Genomic DNA, 25049 nt, shown 5'->3' with positions numbered 1-25049 from the left:
CGACAGAAATTCAAATTTCGCGGCACACGCTGCAGGTAGGTCAGGTGATCTACCGTCCTGCCCTGGGTGGCAGGATTAGGAACCATTCCCGTTTTCTATTCATATTTTCTCTGTCGCTTGGAATGTAAACAACGTTTGCAGTTCCTCCTGACTTGATTATTGGATTTCATCGCCATCGATCTTCTGGGCTACTTTTGCAGGGAAGTACTGGGTCTTTGGTTCGGCATACGCATACTAATTTGTTTTAATAACTTTGGCTTCGAAAATTTCGAAGAATTGTTTACGTGTAACTACCGAACTTTTCGGTAGACACTCACATAGTTTGCAAGAAGGGAAATTTTAATATTTATTCATAATAACGTGTAGTAAATGTTAGAATTGATTGAGGAAGTTTAAGCTAACTTCCTTCTTGAGGAAGTCAGAAATAGAATTAGTTACGCTTCCTTTAGAAGTTTTTATAGCTCTCGTACTAACGAGCAGTTAGAGCATTAACAATACTAGTAGTGTTGTATCCTCATCTCCTTCTTACTTCACAGAATCTTCAAATTCATATTGCAATTTGAAGACAAAGGAATGTAGCTCAAAATACGAGCTATTGAAAGGTAAGAAGTGATTTTAGTGTTCCCAGTGCAGTGGAGGGTGCGTTCTGATCGGCTGTTTCGCTCCCAGGTCTAGACCGCTTCCAAGCTCACTGGCCCAGAGGAGAAGGAAAGTCGAAAGCCTTAGGGAGGTTATGGAGAATCCCCACCGATCAGGCGTCCCCTCGGGCAGGATTTTCTGTAAAGAAAGTCCCAGACTGCCAAGTTCGCCATTGGAAAGGCATCCTATAATAGTGGAGGGTGCGTCCGATCGGCTCTGTCTCGCTCTCAGGCCTAGACCTCTTCCAAGCTCACAAGCCCAGAGGAGAAGGAATGTCGAAAGCCGCACGGAGGTTTCAGAGAATCCCCACCGGTTGGGCGTCCCCTCGGCAGGTTCTGTAGTAGCGTCCCAGACTGCCAAGGATAGCCATTGAAAAGGCATCCTTAAAAAAGTGCATCTCTTCCGTTTCTTCATCTTACATCCGAAAAGACGAAAAATGTACATGTTTGGAGTTCGGACGATCTAGCGCGTTCTCTGAAAACTAAGAGAACACTGAGCGAGAGGCTGAGAGCCAACAGCCAGCAGCGAGCCGCGTTCCAACAGACTAGCGCGAGCCTCGTTCATACAGATAAACGCGAGCCGCTCTCCAGAAAATTTTCTTGGTGCAAGGCGCCTTCAAAGAGAAAACAGACGGCTAGACTGAGGAGCCTTATAGTAGAGTGGCAATCAGAAGGATGCTTCCATTGAATGTTTACTGGCAAGAGGCTCCTAAAAGAAGACTAGTAGGCACTCAGAACTATCAGGGCGCACGGGACCTTCCACGCAAGCGGAACGTTCCAGGAGCGAGTCTCCTTTCTAGCGTGCGGAACATTCCAGGCACGCGGAACTATCCAGACGCCAGGCGCTAGGCGCAAGGATCCAGGCGCCAGGCGCCAGAATATTCAAAAATCTTCATTTGAGAGAGAGGTCAGTCGCGAGGCTCCTCTTTGAGTTTTTTAACTTGAGCAACTTTCCCCTGGCAAAGGTGCAAGATGTCGCACAGGCGGCCATTGCTTTTGTCAGAAGGATTCTGATACTAAGAGAAGCCCCTTTTCATTATTCAGAAGACTCCTGTGTTAGGCAGTTCCTCTCAATGCAGACTCTCTCCTTCATCCAGGCTCTTCCCTCGTTATGAGGAGGCAAGAGCTTTGGGAGTTTTTCTTAATAAGAATCTCATCGACGTTTGGGTATGATGGCGGATAGGAAATATCTACTTCCTTCCGTAAACCCAAGAGATGAACAGGAATTCTGTCTCTTCCGCGATTTATGAGGAAATTACGAAGATTTAAAGAGTTCCTGGATTTACTTCCTTCCTTAAGGAGATATATATACTCTTTCTATCATTCTATTAACGAAAAGAACGAAGATAGTAGAAGGTAGTAGAGTATCTGCTGTATGAGAATATGATTCGGTCAAATCATAAACACATACCGTAGTTACTTCTTTGCTGTGCAACTCAATTACCAGTATCCTTCTAGGACTTTCCTAGGAAGGACTACGCTTAAAGGGATTGTTAAGACAACACCTACTTAGCTTCTAGATTATCGAAGTCTTGTTTCGCTTAAATATGCTTTAAATAAGAACTTCCTGAAGTTCGATAATAATTTTATAAGATTCCTTTATTAAATGGAGTAGCTGGCAACTCTGGAAGAGTAAGGCCAGACGACTAACGGAGACTGCTTTCGCTGAGAACAACGCAGTACCATGTAGGTGTCGGTCATAAGTAGTTAGTTACATCTCTCTCTCCTGCGGGATGGAATAACTATCAGTATCTCTCCCCTACAATCGCGGTCTTAGCCTCGGATTGAGGGGATAGTTAAGCTATCATAAATAAAATATTGTATGCCTTTTGCTAAGAAGCTTTCAATAAGAGAGATATTACAACCTTTCAATGCTGTTTACCGTAGGTAACATTATTAAAGGATTCTATCGCAGCAGAACATTATATTATATAATGCTCTCAGGCTTACGAAAGCATGGCTTATTAGAGTACCTGCTCAGAAGAAGATGGATGAGTTGGATGGGAAACATTCTCTTTGTGGCAGAACTTGTTTCCCTGAATGGACTATACTACGTATATAAAGTTTTTTCCTACTAAGAACGGAATTAACATGTGAAAGGATGTCGGGTACCATAAAGGCACAGATGTTCTGGCACATACCTAAAAGATTAGAAGGAAGCGCCAGCCTGGCGCAAAGCGCCAGAAGCGCCAACCTGGCGCAATGCGCCAGAAGCGCCAACCTGGCGCAATGCGCCAGAAGCGCCAGCCTGGCGCAAATTGCGCCAGAAGCGCCAGCCTGGCGCAAATTACGCCAGAAGCGCCAGCCAGGCGCAGTGAGCCAAGAGCACCATCCAAGATTTTCTCGTTTTAGCGAGTTATTTACCTAAGAGTCCAGTAGCCTCTCGGACAGCAGGCTCGGTAACGGCAAGATTCGTTCCTGATTTCGTTACCCATTTAATCACTTAGGCCAATTCCACGACACTCATATCGCAAAGAACATCGAGAATCTCTTTTTTCGCTCCTGTTCGCGTTAACAAAGAGAACCTTCTCGATCGACGATAATAATTGTTAACGTATGTCTAACATTTATTGGAAAGAGTTGTGAGAACCTGCGGAAAGTCTTCTTCATAGATCTCTTAGCAAGGTAGAAGACGAACAGGCTTCCTATAGACTGCTTCCTTTTCCTCGAACCAAGAGAGGTAGCAATATACGCCATCTTTATTTTATAGAAAGGGGAATAAACTTTAGGTCTTTTTTTTTTTTTTCCCCCTTAAATATAAATTCTTTACAGAATTTAAGATAAAGGGCGTCAAAGAAAGAGAGGATAATACTTTATGCCTCATTTTGGCCTTAGAGAGGTTGGATTCACAGAGGTCACGTTCTTCTCACAACATGTTTTGGAAGTTTTTTCCAAGAGAGTCTTGATATTTTATCAGCATCTATTATAAATAGACCTTAACAACCTCTCCACTCTGAGTCTGTCTGCGTGCGGACTGACCAGAAGTGGACATGAATGAGAGGATTTTTCAAGGTAAATGACAATAGTCATGGCCAAGACATAGAATTGCTGCAGATCGTGCTAGATGGAAGGGGGGAACTGTCCTCTTTCGATACCTCTGTGAACCACATAGTGGTTTTCTTCCCTTTCAAGGGGAAGTATCACCTTTGTATTTTCTGCTTTCAATGAATACAGTAAAATAATATACTCTTGTCTCGACAAAAAGTATTAGAGATAGTAGAGAATTAAGATCTTCGCGATCTTATACAATACCTCTATACGATAAAGGTAGGAGATCTTATACTTAGAATGGGATCCTATTTTGGGCCTCAGATTCCGTGTTCTGACAAGATGGAACTGCTCCTCATAAAAATTTCTTGGAAAATTTTAGGAAAGAATTCTTGGTTTTCTCTTGGCCCTAAACTGCCAAGAAAATATTGAAGTTTTTGAGCATTGGAATCTCGCATCTTATTCAGTGGAGACTTGGCAACGATTTTTTATCAGCATATGTCTGTTAAAAGAAATTTAACCCTCTATTCCTGACTCAACGATTTCGGAGAGAAGTTTCGTTGTCCAGACAGGGTACTTATGTTTTCTTCTACGAAAGAAGAAATGGTGGTTAAAACATTTTGCCTACAGAGTCTTTTGAATACGAGGAGGACTCGAAATGGAGGAACCGAAATAGATCCCAGAAGACATTCAGAGTGATACATTAGAGCTAGAAATCAGGGGTTCGCCCAATTTCAGCTCGGAGTTACCTTCGGCTTCCAGGCTCCTTACCTTCCTTAGGGCAAGGATAGGGAAGATTCGGCAACGAGAAACCTCATCATCATTTCTGAAGAGATCTCGTTAGCAAAGGAAGTAATCACGAAGGATCCTCATCGGATAAAGACTCTTATCTCTCTCACTGTTAGATTCCTATCGTTCTACTAGATGTAACTGGATACAATCACCTCCCATTGCCGGAGAGGCCGAAAGCTCAGAGTGGGAAGAATTTCTTCCGTTCTTCTCCTGTCTCCTGATGAACCATTGTGGTTCTTCAGGGCTTTCAGACAATGTAGCGCAAGCCAGACGCCAAGTGCCGTAATGTCATTGTCTGATGAAGAAACAGAGCGGGCCTCCAACCTGGCGCATATGCGCTAGAGGCGAACAAATCGGACAGATAAGAATGTCTGATGTGTACATCGCCAGGCAACCTCGAGACTCTACCAAGCTAGAAGCTCAAGCAAGTGGGAAGGATCCAGCCAGGCTCCAGATGCTAAAAAAAAAAAAAAAAAAAAAAAAAAAAAAAAAAAAAAAAAAAAAGAAAAAAAAAGCCAACCTGGAACCAGGAGCGAGGAGTCAGCCAGACATCAGGCAACTCGAAACGCCAACAGGTGCAACACCCCAGGCGCAGGCATCTAGTGGGGCGAAGCTCAAGTCCAGGCGTGAGGTGCCAGCGAGGTGGCCACGAGGTGCCAGCGAGGGCGCCAGACAGGCGCGAGGCGCCAGCTAGGTGCGAAGCTAATCCAGGCCGTGAGGTGCCAGCGAGGTGCCAGCGAGGTGCCAGCGAGGCGCCGGGAGACAGGCGCGAATCTCCAGCTAAGGCGCGAGGCGTCAACCAGCTGCGAGGCGCCAGTCAAGTGAAATGTTCCAGACAAGCACTAGGCTCCAACCAAGAGCGAAGCACCAGACAGGCGCGAGGTTCCTGCCAGGCTTCAGGCTTCCTTCAGGCTTCAGACGGGAGAGATCCATTTCAAGAAAGCCCTGGTCTTCTTTGAAACATGGAGATCTCCTAAGCACTTCATAAGTGACTTGATTCCTTCAAACAGCTGAGAATTAAAAGCGCAGGAAGTGCGCGCTTTTGCAAATTCTTGTTCTTTACATAACAATATGTCATATAAGACATATTAGCTGTGTTCCGGTAGAGGCAACTCTGTGTTGACTTCTCATTACACAAAGGGGACGTCAAGTTAACCTACGAGAGATCCTTCTCTTTGGTTTATCGTTTCTGCGGATACGTTACTGGGATAAGGAGCCGACATTGATCCTTAACTTTTGAGTTAAAGTTATTTAACTTAGTGAAATTATTGGGGTTTTTGAAAGGAGTGTGGGGTTAACTCTTTTCAATTTGAGCGCGAACCCTTGTGTTAGGATCAGGTGATCGGGATCAGTGTTGCGCTCATTAGTTATGCCGATAGGCATAGGTGTATGGTCATATAAGTGGATTAGCACCCATTGACAAGTACCTTTTAGGCTCTGCCGAGTAAGTGGATAAGACCCCATCGGCAGACCCACAAGAATCTTGGCCACAGATCACATATCTCGCTAAAGTTTCTTTGAGGTGATGCAGACTCCTTGGCAACAGCCATATGAAGTCTACCACCTATCAGATAGGAACCAAGGTTTATTTATACCTACAACATATGTTGTTTACCTGTCTATTCCATGTTAGCTGTCTCTTACCCTCCACCAAAGGGTGTCAATCAGCTATGTATATATCTGACAGGTAAGTTGATTGTATGAAAATGATATTGTTATGATACAATAAAGTTTCATACATACTTACCTGGCAGATATATACGATTAATGGCCCACCAGCCTCCCCTGCAGGAGACAGGTGGAAGAGAGAAAATATGAATAGAAACGGGAATGGTTCCTAATCCTGCCACCCAGGGCAGGACGGTAGATCACCTGACCTACCTGCAGCGTGTGCTGCGAAATTTGAATTTCTGTCGGGGACGACGGAGTCTTAGCTATGTATATATCTGCCAGGTAAGTATGTATGAAACTTTATTGTATCATAACAATATCATTTTTATACTTAAGATTATTATTATTTTAATCCTTAAGAGCCAGGCCAAGAAAAACATTTGCAGCACCCCAGGCCAAGGAAACTTTGAGGTCAACCAATTTAAGAAGAAAAATACATCAATGGAAAGAGGAAGATATTAAAATTCACGATGGTATAAGAAAAAAATTCTAAAAAAAAAACTCTCCCTACCTTAGTTGAAAAAGACTACTGACAACCCCTTGTGGTGCCCTTTTTTACAAGATAATCATAAATTTTACCAAATTATACACATTTTACATAGTAAATAACTTTATTTTTAAAATTATAAGTACAGTACACACAATATCAAAATAGATAAGAACTAAAATCAGTAACAAATTCTGAGCATATTTATTGTAAAATATTTAAGTAAATTTACTGAGATCGAAAATACAGTAACTTTTTTGGATTATAAATGTTTTCTGATATTTCTTTGCACTCTTCTTTGTGAAATTACAATTATAACTGACATACTATTATAAGAGAAAATAAATAAAACCAACATCATCCCCTTGGTATATTTATGAGCAATTATATATAAAGACATCATGTGAGAGAGAAAGGCAGTACATGTCTCCTTGAAGTCAAGTACACAACTAAATCATGAGCTGCGTAGAATCGGCAAGCTGAGCCAGCCTAAAAGTTGCCATTAGTGAATTTATGGGCTATAGAAGTAATGGAACCTCTTCTCGCTTGATTCCCCCAAATCAATGGCACATAATATTGATGGTCACCACCCAAGACCTGTTATTGCTACTTGTTTGAGGGCATCCGTCCATAAGGATTAAGGTCTACACAGGGATCTTTACTTTATTGGTATCACACATTTGTAAACTGCAGAAGGAGTTGAGACTGGAAATCTTGTTTAAAAGTTTGGAAAAAAAAACAGGGTTTGTAGAATTTGTTGCTTGGGATGGGAATTGATTCTTTGCATTCATGGTATAAATATTAAGCCATATCCCAATGAATAAAGGTTTTCTTTCTTAAACTGCCCAGCATCATTAAGACATGCAGCATTGTTATTGAGTTGACTTAATTTCTTCACACATTTTGAAAAGGGTAATAATTTAGATTACAAATTTTCTTTAAAAAATTGTACACTGAAAAATGATTTTGTAGAATTTATAATTTATGTTTCAGGAATTGGTACTCAATACAAGTGGCATCATCATTGTAGAGGGTGTTCGTTTGTTTTGGAGAGGAGAACCTTCTGTGATTAGCTTAGCTAAGGATCTTCAGGCTGTTATTACAAATGCTCGCATTTCTCCTGCAACACTTTGCCAGCAGCTTACAACTCACCTCCGCCAGATGATACTGTTGATGCCTGTAAAGTTTTAGTTGGTGTTTTGTATTTACATAAGATTGTATTATTTTCTCTGTTAAGTGCAGCCACTTTATGTCCTAACATTTATGCAGCTATATGGTTGTGATAAGTAAGACAGCAGCAGTTATTTTGCAAAGCTCTCACATATTACATTTTATTATACAACTGGTTGCAGTTTTGTTGGAAAGTACTTGCATTCTGCTTTAGAAAATACTAAATACAATTGATAAGTGTTTAGTGTGATTTTTTCATGTAGGAAGTAAAAGATGTATTGCATGTTCATATTCACATCATAATAGAGATAGTCAATTAAATTTTGCATAACAGGCTGTCATTGTAAGTTTTTAGTGGGTTTAATATCGACTTCTTATATATTAATTTCCTTTTGGAATTTTCTAGCCAAGACATGAGGAAGCTCTACAAGAGGCTACAAGTCTTCATAGTCAGCTCATGGAAGTTATTAACCAAATCACATCTGGAGGCAACAGTGATATTAGTGGTGAAATGAGCCAAGGACAGATGCTTCTCATGGGTTTCCATCTTTTGTTTGAAGCAGTTGACACACAGCTGGACCAGTTGATGGAAGCATTGAGTCTTGCACCTTTACCTCAGCCTTGGCCAAGAGTTGATACTGCAAGAGAAGCATCAGAGATAATGGTAGTAATGTGTGACAGCTTTGTTTTCCTCTTGATTGTGCTTGAAGAATGACAATTGAAATTTTCATTAGGTTTATTTACAGATTTTCCTTTTCAGAAATGTGTTTATGCCAACAATTCTTTTGTATAGTTGGACCACATTTTGATGGTTATTGGCTTTTTTGACCTTGCATGGCAAGATAGTAATTGCCTCTTTTGCTCATTAGATATCTTACATATTTGGCAGAACTCACAGCTAAAAGTTCATTCACATGAATACTTACTAATTATTAAAATTTCATGAAATGATATGTGGAAAACATCCTTACAGTATGATATACAAAGGAAAAATTATGCATTGAGGAGTAAAACTACCTTAGTATGCTTTGAAAGTGCAGTATTAGAGGCCCTGAAAGAAAGAACGACAAAAATGTACAAAATCATTACTTTTTAATGTATAAATCAACAACAGAAGGATTATATTTAAGTGAGATAGTGACAAGACAGGAAATTGAGGATGAAATGGTGTACAAGGTGGAAGAGTGAAATGAAAGAAAACTGGAAATAAATGTAAGAAAAACACAGCTTATGGTGATTGAATAAAAAGCAAAGAAAAATTACAAGTCAAGAAAGTGGCTATACAGTTGTTGTGAGAAAGGTGTGTGATGAAGTCTGTACTTCATCACACCTGAAAACCTCACAAAATCTGCAGATTTTGTGAGGTTTTCAGAAATACAAAGTATACATGGAGTAAGAGATTTTCAATGCCTAAAATGTGTTTGAAGAACAATTTAGGAAGAGAAGAGAATTGAGAACTGTTGTGATAGATGGTCAGGTCTTAGAAGAGGTAAAGCATTTCTTTCTCCATGGGTACACACTGGACTGAAGAAATAGTTTAGAGAGAAGTAAGAAATAGAGTAGCTGGGGCATGGATGGAATAGGAAGAGATAGCTAAACTATTGGTAAATAAAAATGTCCAGTTAGTGGTTATGGCTTGAACTGCTCTATAAAGCAGACATGCTAGCAATGACAAAAAAAAAATGGCAAAGATTTTGAAAAGGTGTAACCATAGAATGTTAAGTTTCATGGCCAGACTGTGTTGAGAAGGGCATATTACAAATAAGGAATTGGTGTCAAGAGGCTGAAAAATACAAATTGTCTTGGAAAATTTGTCATATTTCCACACAGTTAAAGACTATTTTGTGATTATATTGAGTTTATTATAAAAATTGTTTGTTGCAAAAAGTTAAAAGAAATTTCTTGATATACTTTCTACTTTTAGGCACCATTGCTAGACCCAGCACTTCGTCAAGTATTTAGAACTTTGCTTCGAGTCAAGAAAGTACAAACTATTGTTGAATTCTTCACCGCAGCATATCAGTCATCACCGTCATGTCGAAAAGAAGAATCTTCAAGTAAGTATATATATACTACTTGAGCTTCAGTGGAATTTTTTATTATTTTTTTTCTTTGAAGCCTTAGTTTTTCCTAAAAGAATACAAACCACCATCATATTAGTAAGAGTGGTGGGCAGTCATTAAAATTTGGGAATAAGGTGATTTATTGGTGGCACTTAGTTTGGTGTCAGGATACTTGCCACACACCTGTCAGTAACCCACCACTTTCTTCTGCTGTCATTAAGTCAAGACATTTTTGTTAGTGTTTTCATGGTTGTCAACTGTTTTGTGAAGTTTGATTACTTAGTATCTTAATTTTTTTTGTGTTAAGTTCAAGTGTTGTTCAGTTTCTCCTAGATACTAGAACAAGTGCCTTTATCTTATTCTTTCTTTAGGGACAACCTGTGTCATACATACCGTATATACTCGCATATTATGCGACTTTTGAAACCTAATTTTGAAGCTAATTTTAAAGGGGTCGCATCATACACGCAGTATAAAATTAGCGTGCCGTCTATGCTTTCCCAAATCGGCAGATCGCGATAGTTACTACCGGAGGAAAACAGTAGATCTTTTAAAAAGTTGTGCTTTACTTGTACTTCACTATATCCAATAATATTGTATGCATTCTCATATTACTATTGTATTTTAAAATACAAAAGAGCGATCGTGCGCCATTTGCATTATTTTGGTTTATACAACATGTTTAACTGTTCTAGACTAACCATCTATAATTTCCAAATCAGTTGATTAAGGCACAACACCGAAGGATTTTTTACTTTTTGTTTTACTCAGTAAAAGAAACATTTGTTACTTGAACTATTTTTTTCATTTTAGGATACGCAGGTAAGTGAAAATTTATTAAAGTAAAATAAAATGCATAAAATTAATAAACTAAAATCCTCCAAAGTCGTTCTCCGTGTCCGTATCAAGCAAAATACTGCTCCGAATTCTTTGCCATCAAGGCATTCATCATATTCGTCATCTTCCAGATCTTTGATCATTTCATCTTCATCTCCTGCATCTTCGTACAGGACATCGTCAATTCATATGGAAGGTATAGTCTTGTCACCGTGGCGAGCTCCCTGGCGTGGCTTTTAAAGATCTGCCCTTATGCTAATTTTACAACAACAACAACTGCCCGTGTGTGACAGACCTTTGAATGTCCTTGAGACAAACCCCGAGGCTATAATTATAAGATTATAAGGAGTTTTCATTCCCAGGTACTTTAATCTCCTTCCTATTCGGCCCTGCTCTCTCTCTCTCCTCCTAACTCTCTCTCTCTCTCTCTCTCTCCTCTCTCTCTCTCTCGCTGCTCTCTCTCTCTTCGTCTCTCTCTCTCACTTTCTCTCTCTCTCTCTCTCGTCTTCATCTACTCTCTCTCTCTCTCCTAAATCTTACAGCTGTCCGAGCGAGAGCTTTTTTCATTGGACAACATAGGGCCTCATTTCGCATTTTCTATACCTATTTATTTTGTATACGATTGCCCTTTCTCAGCTGTGAAGTTGATGTCTATACATGGCTGTGAGGAATAACTTGTAAGTCGGTGTCAAAGTCACTCCACACTTCAGTCAGGCCAAAACTTTGCCATGTCGCATTCAAGCAATATTCAGTCGTTGTTTCCTATCTATTATTTTCTCAGAGAGAGAGAGAGAGAGAGAGAGAGAGAGTCTGTCTGTATACGATTGTTTATTTTCTCACTCGTCAAACTACTGTTATGCTTTATTTTATATTTCTTGCTCACCAATTTATTCTATACCTACGATATTAAGAAATCAAGATATGTGTAGAAGGGAGAACTGCCTCCAGACTGTACAGTCAGTATGGATTTCAACGCACGTGGAACTGGTTGAAATATTCGCAACAGCACCAAAATGAGATGCCCTGTTGATAGAAAATCTGACTCCGTTTCTTGTTATTGCATAAAAAAGCTTTATCAATCGTGAACCTACGTAATTTATTTAGAATTCTGCGCAACGGAAAAGATAATATTTGATATCTGTAATGGGAAGAAATGGTTTTATCTCTGTTGTTGTTATAAATTTTGGCAGATATGCGATCAAACACGTGGGTGGACCAAAAAACAGCCCAGCCAGAGAGCTCCGCTCATTTTGTAAATGTTATTGTTTGGCGTGCTAGGCTTACCCGATTCATTTGGGTGTGCGCTGCAGCAGCTGCTACTGCTACTCAAATAATCGCATTTTTCTTACAAATCCCAAGAGTTGACCATGGAAAATCCCAAGATTAACCAAAATCCCAAGATAAATAAAATAATTGACATATGCCAAGCTTTGGAGTCCTAAATATTTACTCTGTCTATCAAGAAAATATACTGATAAATTGAATTGACGGTATCTTTCCTGAGAGAGAGAGAGAGAGAGAGAGAGAGAGTATTCTTCATGTAATCAGTAAAAAATTACACTAATAAAAACAAAAACTAGGTACTGTATGCAAAGCGCACACATCATCGTTAGCTTCCCGTGTTGTTACGTGTAAACGTTCATTCTAAGAAATTCACAGAGTAGTATAACTAACACCTGATTGGCTGGTTGGTAGCCATGGAGATCTGTTATCCAATGACTGCCCTCTGCTTCTGTTCTATTTATAGACATGCCGTGGATGACACTAGGTTTGAACGTTACCATGTTCGTGATTTTCTGACTGCTGACAGCAAAAATTGCCTCGATAATTCTTTATATAATTATTTCTTCGTGAAAACAATAATATAACGGGATCATTTTAACTATAATGTATAGTGGTATGAAAAATACCAGTGTGTCGTAGCGATGCGTCATCAATATAGTGGTATGAAAATACCACATTGTGTTGTAGCGATACGTAATCACAAAGTACAATCCTTTTCCCGGACCATCCTCAAATTTTACGACTCTTCAACTGCAAGATCGATATGGTGATATATATATATAGTCATACTTACTGTTGAAATTCACAAGTTGAACTGCAAAACATTATTAGATTTTGATTGTTATGTACATATATTTTTTTGCGTTTTTTACGGAATGTTTTGTTTTTGAAAATATAGCTATTAGTGAACATATGATATTCATTGGCCCACTATTTTATTATAGGTGATCTTAATTATCTCACATTCATGTAACAGTATTATATTAATATTTTATTTAACAATAAACTGTAATTAATAATAACAATAATGAAAAACATAAAGGAAAAAAATGTTTTTGCTGCAGTAGTGATGTTTGTTTGATTATGCATCTGACTTCACATTTCCGAAATTGAAAAATTCCAAAAACCGAAACATCGGAATGTGTGTGTACTGCACATTTATTTTTAAACACGCACACGATGTCTACACATTTACTGTTACCCGTTGGTGAAAGACTCAAATTACAGTATTTATTTCTGAGAGAGAGATAGAGAGAGAGAGAGAGAGAATGATTTAGGACTCCAAGGCGTGTTATTTTTACAATTCTTTTATTATCTTGGGATTCTTTTTTAATCTTGAGATCTATTCAATTCTCGAGATTAGTAAGAAAATTACCGTAACTTCACTAGCAGCAGCACACATCTGAACGACTCGGCCATTAGCACACTAAAGCACCAACCTTATGAACTGACCTCGGAAAAGGAACTCGCATGATACATGAGATACATGACAAAACCACTGTTTATTGGTGAAAATTTTGGGGTCGCATGATATGCGAGATCGCACATTACTCGAGTATATACGGTAAGTGCGTATATGAAGCTTTAGGTTCACCTTTTTATGAAGTATAGTGTATTTGTCTACATCTTTTCAATAGACTTTTTGTTTGAATACTAAATCAACATTAAGGTAGTATGTGATCTTCTTTAAAGGAGTGGTTAGGGTTCCATCTCTGCCCTTTCTGCTCTCTCCTTCCTTCTCAGCCATTGGATTGACGGGGAGTGGAGGTATGGACAATGTTAGCAATGTAAAAACACCATACAAACAAACATTGTTAGTCTTCTCATTAGGGTTATCTTTTAGAATTTCTTATGCATTCCCATCTCCTTTAGAAGAGGCTGTAGTTTTTGTTTCCTTCATTGGCAGGAGCTGTCGCTTATTATAAAGTTCATGACTGGCATTCAACAAGACTTCCCTGGAAGGTGTAAATTGATTCCTCCTTGTTAGCTGATCTTTATAGAGGCCTCCCCTGAACAAAGGGTCACTTCTTAATTGATTACACATGTTTGTGCAGTCCTATCTGCATAGAGGCTCTTATAAGGTTAGGAGAGGAGTATAGTGGAATCCTGTTATTCATCCATAGAGGATGGTATTGCTGCCTGTTGACCATTTTTCCTTTTCCATATTGGGAAAGATTGGATTTTCTGAAGCTTTGCTATACTACTGTAGTATAGTACAGCATAGTGAACTTAACTATTACTGGGCCTTGTCAGAATCTGCTAATTTATTGAAATTGCAAAGGTTCACAACCTTTTATCATATTCCCAACTTAACAAAGCCTGCATAGAGGTACCCTGCCATTCACCTGTTTCTCACTAATTACCACATTGTTACCATAGCTTCAATGATGGTTTCCAGCTCACTCTGGAAATACTCCAGTGCTGTGGTCTGTATATCAAGATAAATGCAAATTATATTTTAAATTATTCCTCATGTGTAATTTACAAAATAAGTTTTGCTCTTCATTTTTCTTAGCTAAATATTTATGTATATTTTAACCAAAGACTGGTAGTACAAAAAATCAACAAAGGAACTTTTCCTAAATTTTTGTATGGGTTTGGATGTGTCTCCTTAATACCTGAAAAGGTATTAAGTGAAATTTAACCAATTTGTCAGATTCTCAACCAGTTCAGTCTGGTTACAAGTAAATCTAATTTATGTACATTTAGAAAAAAGTTTTTATTGTAATTTTTTATATTTTATCTTCATTTTAATAGATGGTAATGGAAGTAGCACTTTGTGTGATGAAGAGAGACTACAGAGAATTGTGAGACGATACGCAAGTGACTGTGTTTCTCTCTTGCTTCTTGGGTTGCCATCTCATCTCGCAACACATCTGTTATTACTACACTGTCAGAAGCTTGGCATTAATGTTACAGGTAATATGCTGTTATTAATGTTGCTGCTCAGTTCTTATATTATACTGTAATTGTTTATACATAATCAGTTTCACTTGTCAAGAGTGCCTTTTATTCATGTTGCTTTAGAAATTGATTTTCTTTCTTTGCAGGTTATATAGAAGCAAGAGATGTAGGTACCGAGGGTCGAGTAAGTTTGGCAGGGGTAGTTCAAGAGGCACTCGACACTTGTATGACTCAGCATGGTCTTGACCCTGCTCTTCCAGCATCTGCAGCTACAACTTTGATGCATCACCTAAATGCTGTTAGAAAAAAGTTACTTCTGAGGTATGAATACTTGATTCTATTTATTTATTATCGCTCACCTTAGATGTTAATACAGAAATGGTTCTTGAGGAGGGAACTGGTTTACTTAATTGCTTTGCATTTTAGTTTTGTTTTCCATCTTTCAAAGTCCCAATTACCTGATTTACCATGAAAAAATTTACTTTCTATCTTTAAAGTTTTCACTATAGATTACTCATATGGGATGATGGCCACCAGTGAATTCCATATCACCCTAATGTTTCTTCATAATACCACCATTTAACTACTAATATAGAATGACGGCTAGCAGTAAATTCCATGGCAGCCCTATATAACACTCGGCACAATTAGATTTCTCTTTAAATGGAATCATCTCTTCCAGACATTGGGAGGGTGAAGCAGATGGACTCCGTACCACTCATCAGCGTGTAACTGCTCAACACTTGGGTCATCAGTGGTATTATGAAGATATTCTGAAACAAAATGCTGTTGCACCAGCTGTGCAACCAGGTAAAAATTATTTGTTTTCAGCCTTTTTTGTAGATTTGTTACCTTTGCCAAAAGCTGTTCCCGTTGCTGAACCTTGTTAACAGGTGAGGAGTGGGTGACCCACCCACTCGTATGGCATGTAGCCCCACATTTTCTTAGTCTGCTTAGCTGTGCAAACATAGTGATAATTCTCCCATCTTGGGTGTTGTTGGAACTTAATTGAGTATTTCCCTTTCCCTTGAGTGCTTTGGCTTGGTTGCAGATTGGCCTAATTGCGTTTGTGTTAGAATGATACTGCCCAAAATAATCCTTTTTTTTACGATGAATACTCAGTAGATGACCTGGTTGTGAACAGATGTTTTGGTAGGTTTTGCATCCTGCATTTATGATTTTCAGTCAGGAGTGCACAACATCCAGCAATGGTGTTATGGCAGACTTGGTGGGTTTGTTACGTGCTTGACTAATTGGTTCTGGCACTTTTGAAATATCATATGGTCAGCATTATTCTTCCTTTCAATGAAATTAATGTAAATAGCATAAATACTGTTAGTGATTTTATTGTCTGTTGTTCCGTTGATTTTTACTCTGTTGCTGTTGTTATGAGTCTATATATTTGGTTGCTTCTAATTTTATGTTGTGAAATTTAATTATTTAGTTCTTTGAGCTGCTAATCATTAATGTAAGAAAAACTGTAGTTGTTCATATACAAAACAAACCTTCGGTCTTAGCATTAGGATAAATACTTAGCGCCAGCTGGAAACCGGTAAAGTTTAGAATAATTGTGTACGCAAGGGACTATTGGCATCTGTGCTTGGTCACTAAACATGTGGAGCCACCCACATACCCCTCTAACTCGTGACCCTGTTAGTTATTTTCTTACTGCCTTTAAGAGAGGATGTGCTTTGCTTCCGTCCTTGTAAAGCTGGTTTAGTTTGCCCCTATTTTTTTTATTATTATTATTATTATTATTATTATTATTATTATTATTATTATTATTATTATTATTATTATTACAGTAGTACCTCGAGATACGAAATTAATCCGTTCCGAGGCGCCTTTTGTATCATGAGTTTTTCGTATCTTGGACCACATTTTACATGTAAAATGGCTAATCCGTTCCAAGCCCTCCAAAAACACCCCAGTAAATTTCATAATAAAGCTAAATTGACCTATAAACAATGAAATACTACAACAATTTGGACCATTCAATACCTAAAATTAAGAATAAAATGCAAAACCTGTAAATAAAGTGTATATTAGTATACAAGAAATATTATTACTGTAACGTAAAATGTGGAAGTTACCTTTCGATGAGGCTATCGTCCGAAGTGGCGGCAGAGGAGGAGGACAAATGGCAGATACGTACACTTAAACTTTACGCAAATACATAAAAAAATGTCAGAAAAACAAACTAAACTTTACAAAACACATTAACAAAACTAACACTTAACTTTACAAAAAACTTAAAATAAAAATTTATTTTGTCTTTTTATGATTTTTACATTTCTTTTTACTTTTTTATACGTTACGTAATTTTCAATTCTTCACCACCGAAATGGATGCCAGTCCGTTTACGAATTTTTCGAACCACCCATGAGAAGCCTTGAACTCTGGGGTTGCCGTTGATGTCCCCCTCTCCGCTGTCGTCTTCAGCTTGGGCAATCAAATCGCCGAAAATAGCGCTGGCCTTCTGGCAGATTGCCGTCTCGGTTATCGTATCGCCATCGATTTCTTTGTCCTCAATCCATACAAGAAGCAGCCTTTCCATTTCATTATGCACATGGCTCCTCTTTGTTGGACAAAATAGTCCACGCCCTTGAAAGGTGTAGCTGCTTTGATGGCTTCCTTCTGCTTAAGGATGGTGCCTATCGTCGACGGATTTCGGCCGTATTCCTTAGCGATCACACTCAACCGCAAGCCAGCTTCATACTTTTTTATTATCTCCATCTTTGTCTCCATAGAAAGCATTCTCTTCTTTCTGTGAACTTCAGCAACTTTCTTGGGACCCATGACTATATGTACTGTACGTAATTAAGTTACGTATGTAGTACGTATACAGGCAGTCCCCGGGTTACGACGGGGGTTCCGTTCTTGAGACGCATCGTAACCCGAAAATCGTCGTAAGCCGGAACGACACTTGGAAAATATGCCTTTAAACATAAGAAAAAGTCAGAGAACTTACCTGTGTAACATGCAAGTATTGCATGATGTGAAGTGTGGTTATATTTCAATGCCAAAGGATGGTTCTTGAATGTATATAAACCTTTATTAATGAACTTGTTAATTTATACACTATGTACACTGTCAATCCTTATGGTAGTAATTTATACACTAGACACTGTCAATCCTTATTTATACACTATACACTTTAAATTCTTATGGTACGTAGTATGTAGTATGTAATGTACATCCTGGAGTACACTAAAATTCCATTCTGGTAGTTCTGGAAGGTAAAAGTATAACAGTTAGTACAAAATACGTAGTAGTACACTACACAAAGTCCTGAATGTTATGTAAATTATAGATATCAAGAGTAAAAGAGTTAATGTATGTTAATTAATTCCTTACTTTTAGTTTATAATTCCTTACTTTGAGTTATATCAAGAGTAAAAGAGTTAATGTATGTGAATTAATTCCATACTTTTAGTTTAAAGTTGTCGTGCTATGTAACCCTGGATGGACAAAGTCTTATGTGGCCCCATAGCCTACATCATTGAGGGGGTTCTGGAATGTACAAAAAATAATTTAATTTGTCAGTAAGTCCTCTATGCAGAGTAAGTTACATACAGTAATATGCACCATACAGTGTTTTAATATCACATATAACATGTATAAAACCCTTAGTTTAATGTAATGTTAATTAATTCCTTACTTTTAGTTAGTTGCCGTGCCTCATGTAACCCCTGGATGGACAAAGTCTTATGTGGCCCCATAGCCTACATCATTCAGGGGGTTCTGGAATGTACAAAAAATAATTATGTCAGTAAGTACTCTATGCATAGTAAGTTACATACAGTAATATACACCATACAGTGGTTTAATATCACATATAACATGTATAATACTTAGTTAATGTATGTTAATTAATTCCTTACTTTTAGTTTAAAGTTGTCGTGCTATGTAACCCTGGATGGACAAAGTCTTATGTGGCCCCATAGCCTACATCATTCAGGGGGTTCTGGAATGTACAAAAAATAATTTTGTCAGTAAGTACTCTATGCATAGTAAGTTACATACAGTAATATGCACCATACAGTGGTTTAATATCACATATAACATGCAGTATAAAACTTAATTTAGAAATTCCTTACATAACTTATCAACTTTTAGTGAGTATGTATGTAACCCTGGACAAAGTTTTATGTGGCCCCATAGCCTGCATCATTGAGGGGGTCCTGGGATTCTGGAATGTACCAAAAAAGTATCTAAGTTTAGTCATGTATGTTTAGTAAGTTACATACAGTAACCATACGTACAGTGGTTTATAACATGTATGTAATCAAACTTGGTTGGAAATTCCTGTAAAAAAAAGTTATGTACGTATGTAATACTGTATGTAAAAACCTTACTGTTCATACTTTGTTACACTACATGTTACATTTGATACGTATACTTTCCTAAAGGGTTTTTCCATCCAAAAATGGTGCTTCTACTTGTAGTTATCCCTTGATGACACTTGTAATGTGTCATCAAGGAGTTGTGTGAAAAATGTTGGTTCTGGAAGGAAAAAGTAACAAAATTAGTGTACAAAATATACTACAGAAAGTCGTGAATGCAATATGTTAATTACTGTAGATATATCAAGAGTACTAAAAGAGTAATGTATGTAATTAATTCCTTACTTTTAGTTTAAAGTTGTCGTGCTATGTAAACCCTGGATGGACAAAGTCTTATGTGGCCCCATAGCCTACATCATTCAGGGGGTTCTGGAATGTACAAAAAATAATTTTGTCAGTAAGTCCTCTATGCAGAGTAAGTTACATACAGTAATATGCACCATACAGTGGTTTAATATCACATATAACATGTAGTATAAAACTTAATTTAGAAATTCCTTACATAACTTACCAACTTTTAGTGAGTCTCAAAGCTGTTACCTAGGTTGTGGGAGATGGAGATGGAGGTGTAGAGCATTCATGATAAGGATGCATTCCATACCTAACTTCAGTGTGCTTTATCACAGATAACAGGCTAGGATGATGGGCAGTCTGGAATGAAGAATTAATATTAAAGGACAGTATGTAACCACTTAGGTGTACAAAATTTATTGTACGTATACACACATTAAAAACAACTGAGAATTCCTTACCTTCAGCAAAATGAAGACATGTAGGCTATGTAGAGGTCTGGTTTATGTAAGTCACAGGTGCATGTCAGTCTGGAATGATAATGTACATATGATTAGTATGTATGTTACATACATAACATGGTTTTTATTACATATCTAATAATAAAACATTAATAAAAAAAATGTCCTTACCAAATTCTAGTGGTTGGCTTGCTTACTGGATGGGCATATGGTAGATGAGTGGGTGGCTGGGCTATGGAGTGGGATGGGCAGGTGCTTGGGAGTCTGGAATGATAAAAAAATATATAAAATGATAGAGTTACTACTGTAACTACTGCACATGTTATTACTGTTTGACATATGTAGTGTGTAATACAATATAAAAAATGAAGAGTTCTTTTACCTGAAGGAGTTGGAGAGCTGATACTACTCGTATCAACTGATTTGGGCTCTGATGAGGGAACATCTAGATCTGGAAAGAATGATAGGGTACATAAATATAAGGTGGATGTAACTGTAGCATATGTACACTTTTAATAAAATTTCTATTAGCAATTTATAAAACATTTTATACAAATTTGTTAAGGATTCCTTACCTGATGAATAGGGCAAGCCATCAAAACCATGGAAAGGCTCAGGGTCACCTGGGTCGCTGTCACTATCAAAGGTGTCTGGAATGAAAAAAAAAAATAATAAGGTTATGCAACATCAAACACATTGTACTACTATGTAAGTAGTGTACGTATGTATGCCATAATGTACTAGTAGGGTGTAAACAATTTCCAACATGAAAATGAGAAAAATGAAATTGCTTACCTGATTGTAGTAGTACAGGTGGACGGGCTGCTACAGAGGGTCCAGGTACAGGGGGATCTGGAAACTGTCACAGGTAGTACAGGGAGATCTGGCAACTGTCCCAGGTAGTACAGGGGGATCTGGAACTGTCACCACTTCTGCAATAAAATTACAAATGATGAAAATTAATGAAGTTACAATTTACTCTTAGCATTTAGTTGATTAACACATTTTATATGTACACTATGTAAACACATAAATTAGTAAAACAGTTCAGAATTCCTTTCCAGGACTAGGAGTGGGAGGTGGTGGTACTGGAGACTTGTGAAAGAAAGTGTCAAGCCTGGACTGCACACTTCTCTTCGTCTGCTTCTCCTTCAGGGTCTCCTTGTAGAAGTTACTAAGGTCCAACATTCCACGTTTATTTTGTCAACCTGGCAACGTTAGGGTCTTCTGCTCAAAAAGAAGCCAAGGCTCTCTCCAGATGAGTAAAACCCTCTGACAAGCCTTTCACAGTTAATGACCTGGCTTTTGGCTCTGGTGCCGCCTCCTCCTCCTCAGTCATTTGTTGTTCAAGTTCAAGCAGGTCCTCTGCTGACAATTTCTCTCCATGGGATTACAGCAGCTCTGTTACATCATCAGGTTCAAGATCTAGTTTCAGCCTCTTGCTTAGCCCTACGATCTTCCTCGTCACAGTCTCGACGTCTTCTGCCTGGTCAAAGCCTTCAAAACTGTGCACAAACTGTGGACACAGTTTCTTCCAGGCCCCATTTAAAGTGGTCGTCTTCACCTCGTCCCAAGCACTTGCAATGTTCTTCACTGCATCTGCAATGTTGTAGCCCTTCCAGAATTGCTTCAGTGTCAACTCCTTGTTAGCTTCTATGGCCCTCAAAGCAAAACGTATGGTCCTTCTAAGGTAGTAAGCCTTGAAATTAGCTATTACTCCCTGGTCCATTGGCTGTATCAGTGATGTGGTATTGGGTGGGAGGTACACCACCTTCACATTAGGGTGCCTGTCCCGCTCAAATTTGAAGGGTGACCAGGGGCATTGTCCAGGACTAAGAGGGCCTTAAAAGGCAGACCCTTCGAAGTCAAATACCGTTCCACTGCTGGCACGAAATGGTCATTGAACCAATCTTCGAAGACCATCAAGGTAACCCAAGCCTTCTTATTTGATTTTCAAATCACAGGGAGTTGACTCTTGAAAATGCCCTTGAAAGCCCTGGGATTCTCGGCCAAATACACCAGCAAGGGCTTCAGTTTCAAATCGCCACTTGCATTGGCCCCAAACAGCAAAGTCAGTCGCTCCTTTCCAGCTTTATGGCCAGGTGCTGACTTCTCCTCCTTGGAAAGGTACGTTCGATTTGGCATTCTTTTCCAAAATAAACCAGTCTCATCCACATTAAAGACTTGGTCAGCCGTGTAACCACCATCCTTAATTATCTCGGCCAAACCACCTGGAAAACTACCTGCTGCTTCGCTATCAGCACTAGCAGCTTCACCTTGCAGCTTCACATTATGCAAATTTGCACGAGCCTTAAAACGGTTAAACCAACCTCTACTCGCGGAAAATTCACCACCACCACTGCCTTCTCCTGGATCACACTTAAGCTCACCGGAACACGTCGCTGGTTCTGGTCCTCCAGCCAGATCATCAGGAGCTTCTCCATTTCAACAATGCTTTGGCTACGTTGCTTCTCGTTTATCACCGTTGACTTCATCAGTGCAGCATCCTTAACGTGCTTCAGAATACGTTCCTTGTCTTTCACAATGGTTACCACCGTCGTCCTGCTCAAGCCTAAAGCACGACCTATTTCGGTGTTAGTTTCTCCCTTCTCCGAACGCGTCACCACGTCATATTTTACCTCCATCGTGATGACCTTCCTCTTCTTGGATGAACTATCATCGGAGGAAGTACTTTGGCGTTTAGGAGCCATTGTAAATTCGCGAAAAAGGCAAGGAAAATCAGCAACGTCTTAGCACACAACTGAGTGAACTTCAGGCAGTCACGCGATTGAAGTGGCGTCCTTTGGTATTGTTACGCTTAGCGTCCTCGACCGTTCGAGGTCGTTGTTCGGTCAATTTACCATACAGTTTAATAGCGTAAGTTAATTTATGCGCCTCCGCTCAGAAACTATTTCTGCGTATGAGGTATCGTTAAAAAGCATAACAAAATGTCGTAACCTTGGAATTTGCGTTGTAATCTAACCAGAAACTTAGTTTTTTTAATTATGTACTGGAAACAAGCAATGATTTTTTCATTATTTGCGCTTTTGGACTGTTTTAAACTGCGCATCCCAAGCTAGTGTATTCATTCGCTCGGAAACTAGTTCCGCATATGCGGCTTCACTAAACAAATTAAAAAAATACAACAAAAAAAGTGTCGAAAATCATCATAACCTCAAAATTTTTGTTGTAATGTAACCAAAAACATATTTTTATTATATATTGTGCTAAAATATAAAGGATTTTTATCATAGCATGCGTTTTTTAAAAGCGTCGTTAACTCGGAGCGTCGGAAGCGTCAGTGTCGTAACCTCGGAACAAGCGTCATAACCCAAGACGGATTTTTCCATTGAATATTTAAGAAAAAGCGTCGTAACCTCGGAACGTCGTAAGCCGGAACCGTCGTAACCCGGGGACCGCCTGTACTAATTAGGTTCTCACAACACGATAAAGTAGCACAACGAAATCACTAACGAATTTACGTTACTAAACGAAATCGTTGGACCGAACGAATGCTGCTTGCGTACGATAAAGATTCTGGTACGAGGTGGCCGGGGTAGGGACGCCACCACGTACGTACGTATAAGATGCATGATGGGAGGGATGCTGTCTAATAGGAGAGAAGGATCTCATGGCTTGGCTAGCATCAGGAACCAATGGGAGAGCAGGAGGATGGTGGCGAGTCTACTAGAACTAAGATGGCGGCGCGCGGCGCGAGTTTCAAAATTGTTATCGGGCGAATCTCAGACTTTCAGAAACCTTTCGTATCTTGAAAACTTTTCGTATGTAGAGCAGTAAAATTTTTCGTGTCAGCTTTCGTATCTCGAGTTTTTCGTAAGTTGAGCATTTCGTATCTCGAGGTACCACTGTATTATTATTATTCCCGGTCACTATTGTGAACATGAAGCCTTCTTATGCTTCGAGATTTCCTGGATATCACAAGAAGCATATAAACGCCTGGATATTTTCTTTGACAATTTTGACGTCGGGGTACTCATCGTGTTGTAAGTCGTAGGTGTAGAAACTCTTCAGGTACAGTTACATAATTCGTTGCCTGTACTTTGGATTTTCACATATATCATATGGGCTTGCCTGTGAATCCAAAGCTTGGATGTATCAGGATGTGCTTTGGGAAGTAATCTTGACTAATTGTGCTCCTTTCCCTGCGGGGAGAGGTGTGCATCGCCATCTTGTTTTCGTTCCAGATACGTGGGCAGAGTTGCTGGAGGTGTGCGATCGGCGTTAAGCCTATCAAGAGTACCAACCCAAGAAGGACAGTTGGTTTGCTATATGTTGTCGCGCTGCCATCCAGGGTCCCACGCTATGGATATCCCTTCTATCCTGATGTGCACTGAATGGTGGTTGAATGCGTCAACATCTGTAGAGAAGCAGATAGTGCAACACCACAGCCTTTGGAGTCAGGTTGCTATGCCTACAAGAATAACAACAACAGCCTTGCACTTCTTGACGAGTGCTGGCTTTGCATTAAAGATGCTCAGTGACGTCATGAACATGGCGCCCGCCATAACGTCACTTCACAGCCGAGGCCTACACGGAGACATGCTTCCATTTTCTCTTCTTTGAGGTGCAAGAGTACTTTACAACTACGCTTTCAGATTTGGCAATTTTTGGACACATTGTTTTTGAGAGAAATTGCAAGTGTTAGGAGATATAACAGACACTGTGGAAAAGACGCAAGTCTTTCTACTGTATCCTTCCGCTTAGGCATCAACAAGCTTAGGTGACTTTGACGCCAGTGCATTCTCCTGCCAATTCTGGAAGAATAGGGCCTTCGTGGCTGATCCTCGAGCCAAGAGGAGAAGTTTCTTCTCTATCTTTGACCCAGGACTGTCACATCCCAATTATAAGAAAGCACAAGAAGTAGTTTTAATTGTCGAACAAGTGACTGATGGAAGCTTAGTCTTGTGTGCCTGTGAAGAGTTGGAGAATGCTAGAGTTAGGGACTTCGTGACTGATCCTCATGCCAAGAGGAGAAGAATAATTTCTTCTTCATCTTCGAGCCAGGACTGTCACATCCTTGTAAAAAGTAGAAATGCCACAGCAGTTTGGGTCTCTGGTCTTGGCTGCAAGAGTACCATCAACAGCCTCACGCTTCC

General features: G+C 39.1%; 1 protein-coding gene across 1 annotated transcript in view; it reads left to right on the top strand.

The window, feature by feature from the left end:
- The window catches only part of LOC135222695 (serine/threonine-protein kinase SMG1-like), a gene marked incomplete at its 5' end in the record, with an annotated part of 271434 nt that overhangs the window by 195770 nt on the left and 50615 nt on the right, over window positions 1-25049 (top strand). The window contains 6 exon segments of the mRNA XM_064260879.1: window positions 7570-7755; window positions 8153-8410; window positions 9671-9803; window positions 14688-14849; window positions 14981-15155; window positions 15517-15644. Of these exon segments, the coding sequence (XP_064116949.1) occupies window positions 7570-7755; window positions 8153-8410; window positions 9671-9803; window positions 14688-14849; window positions 14981-15155; window positions 15517-15644 (1042 nt within the window).

The sequence above is a fragment of the Macrobrachium nipponense genome, chromosome 8 (assembly GCF_015104395.2).
Source record: "Macrobrachium nipponense isolate FS-2020 chromosome 8, ASM1510439v2, whole genome shotgun sequence".
Lineage (NCBI taxonomy): Eukaryota > Metazoa > Arthropoda > Malacostraca > Decapoda > Palaemonidae > Macrobrachium > Macrobrachium nipponense.
Note: the sequence above shows the minus strand (reverse complement) of the source record. Positions and strands in the feature narration are given on the sequence as shown.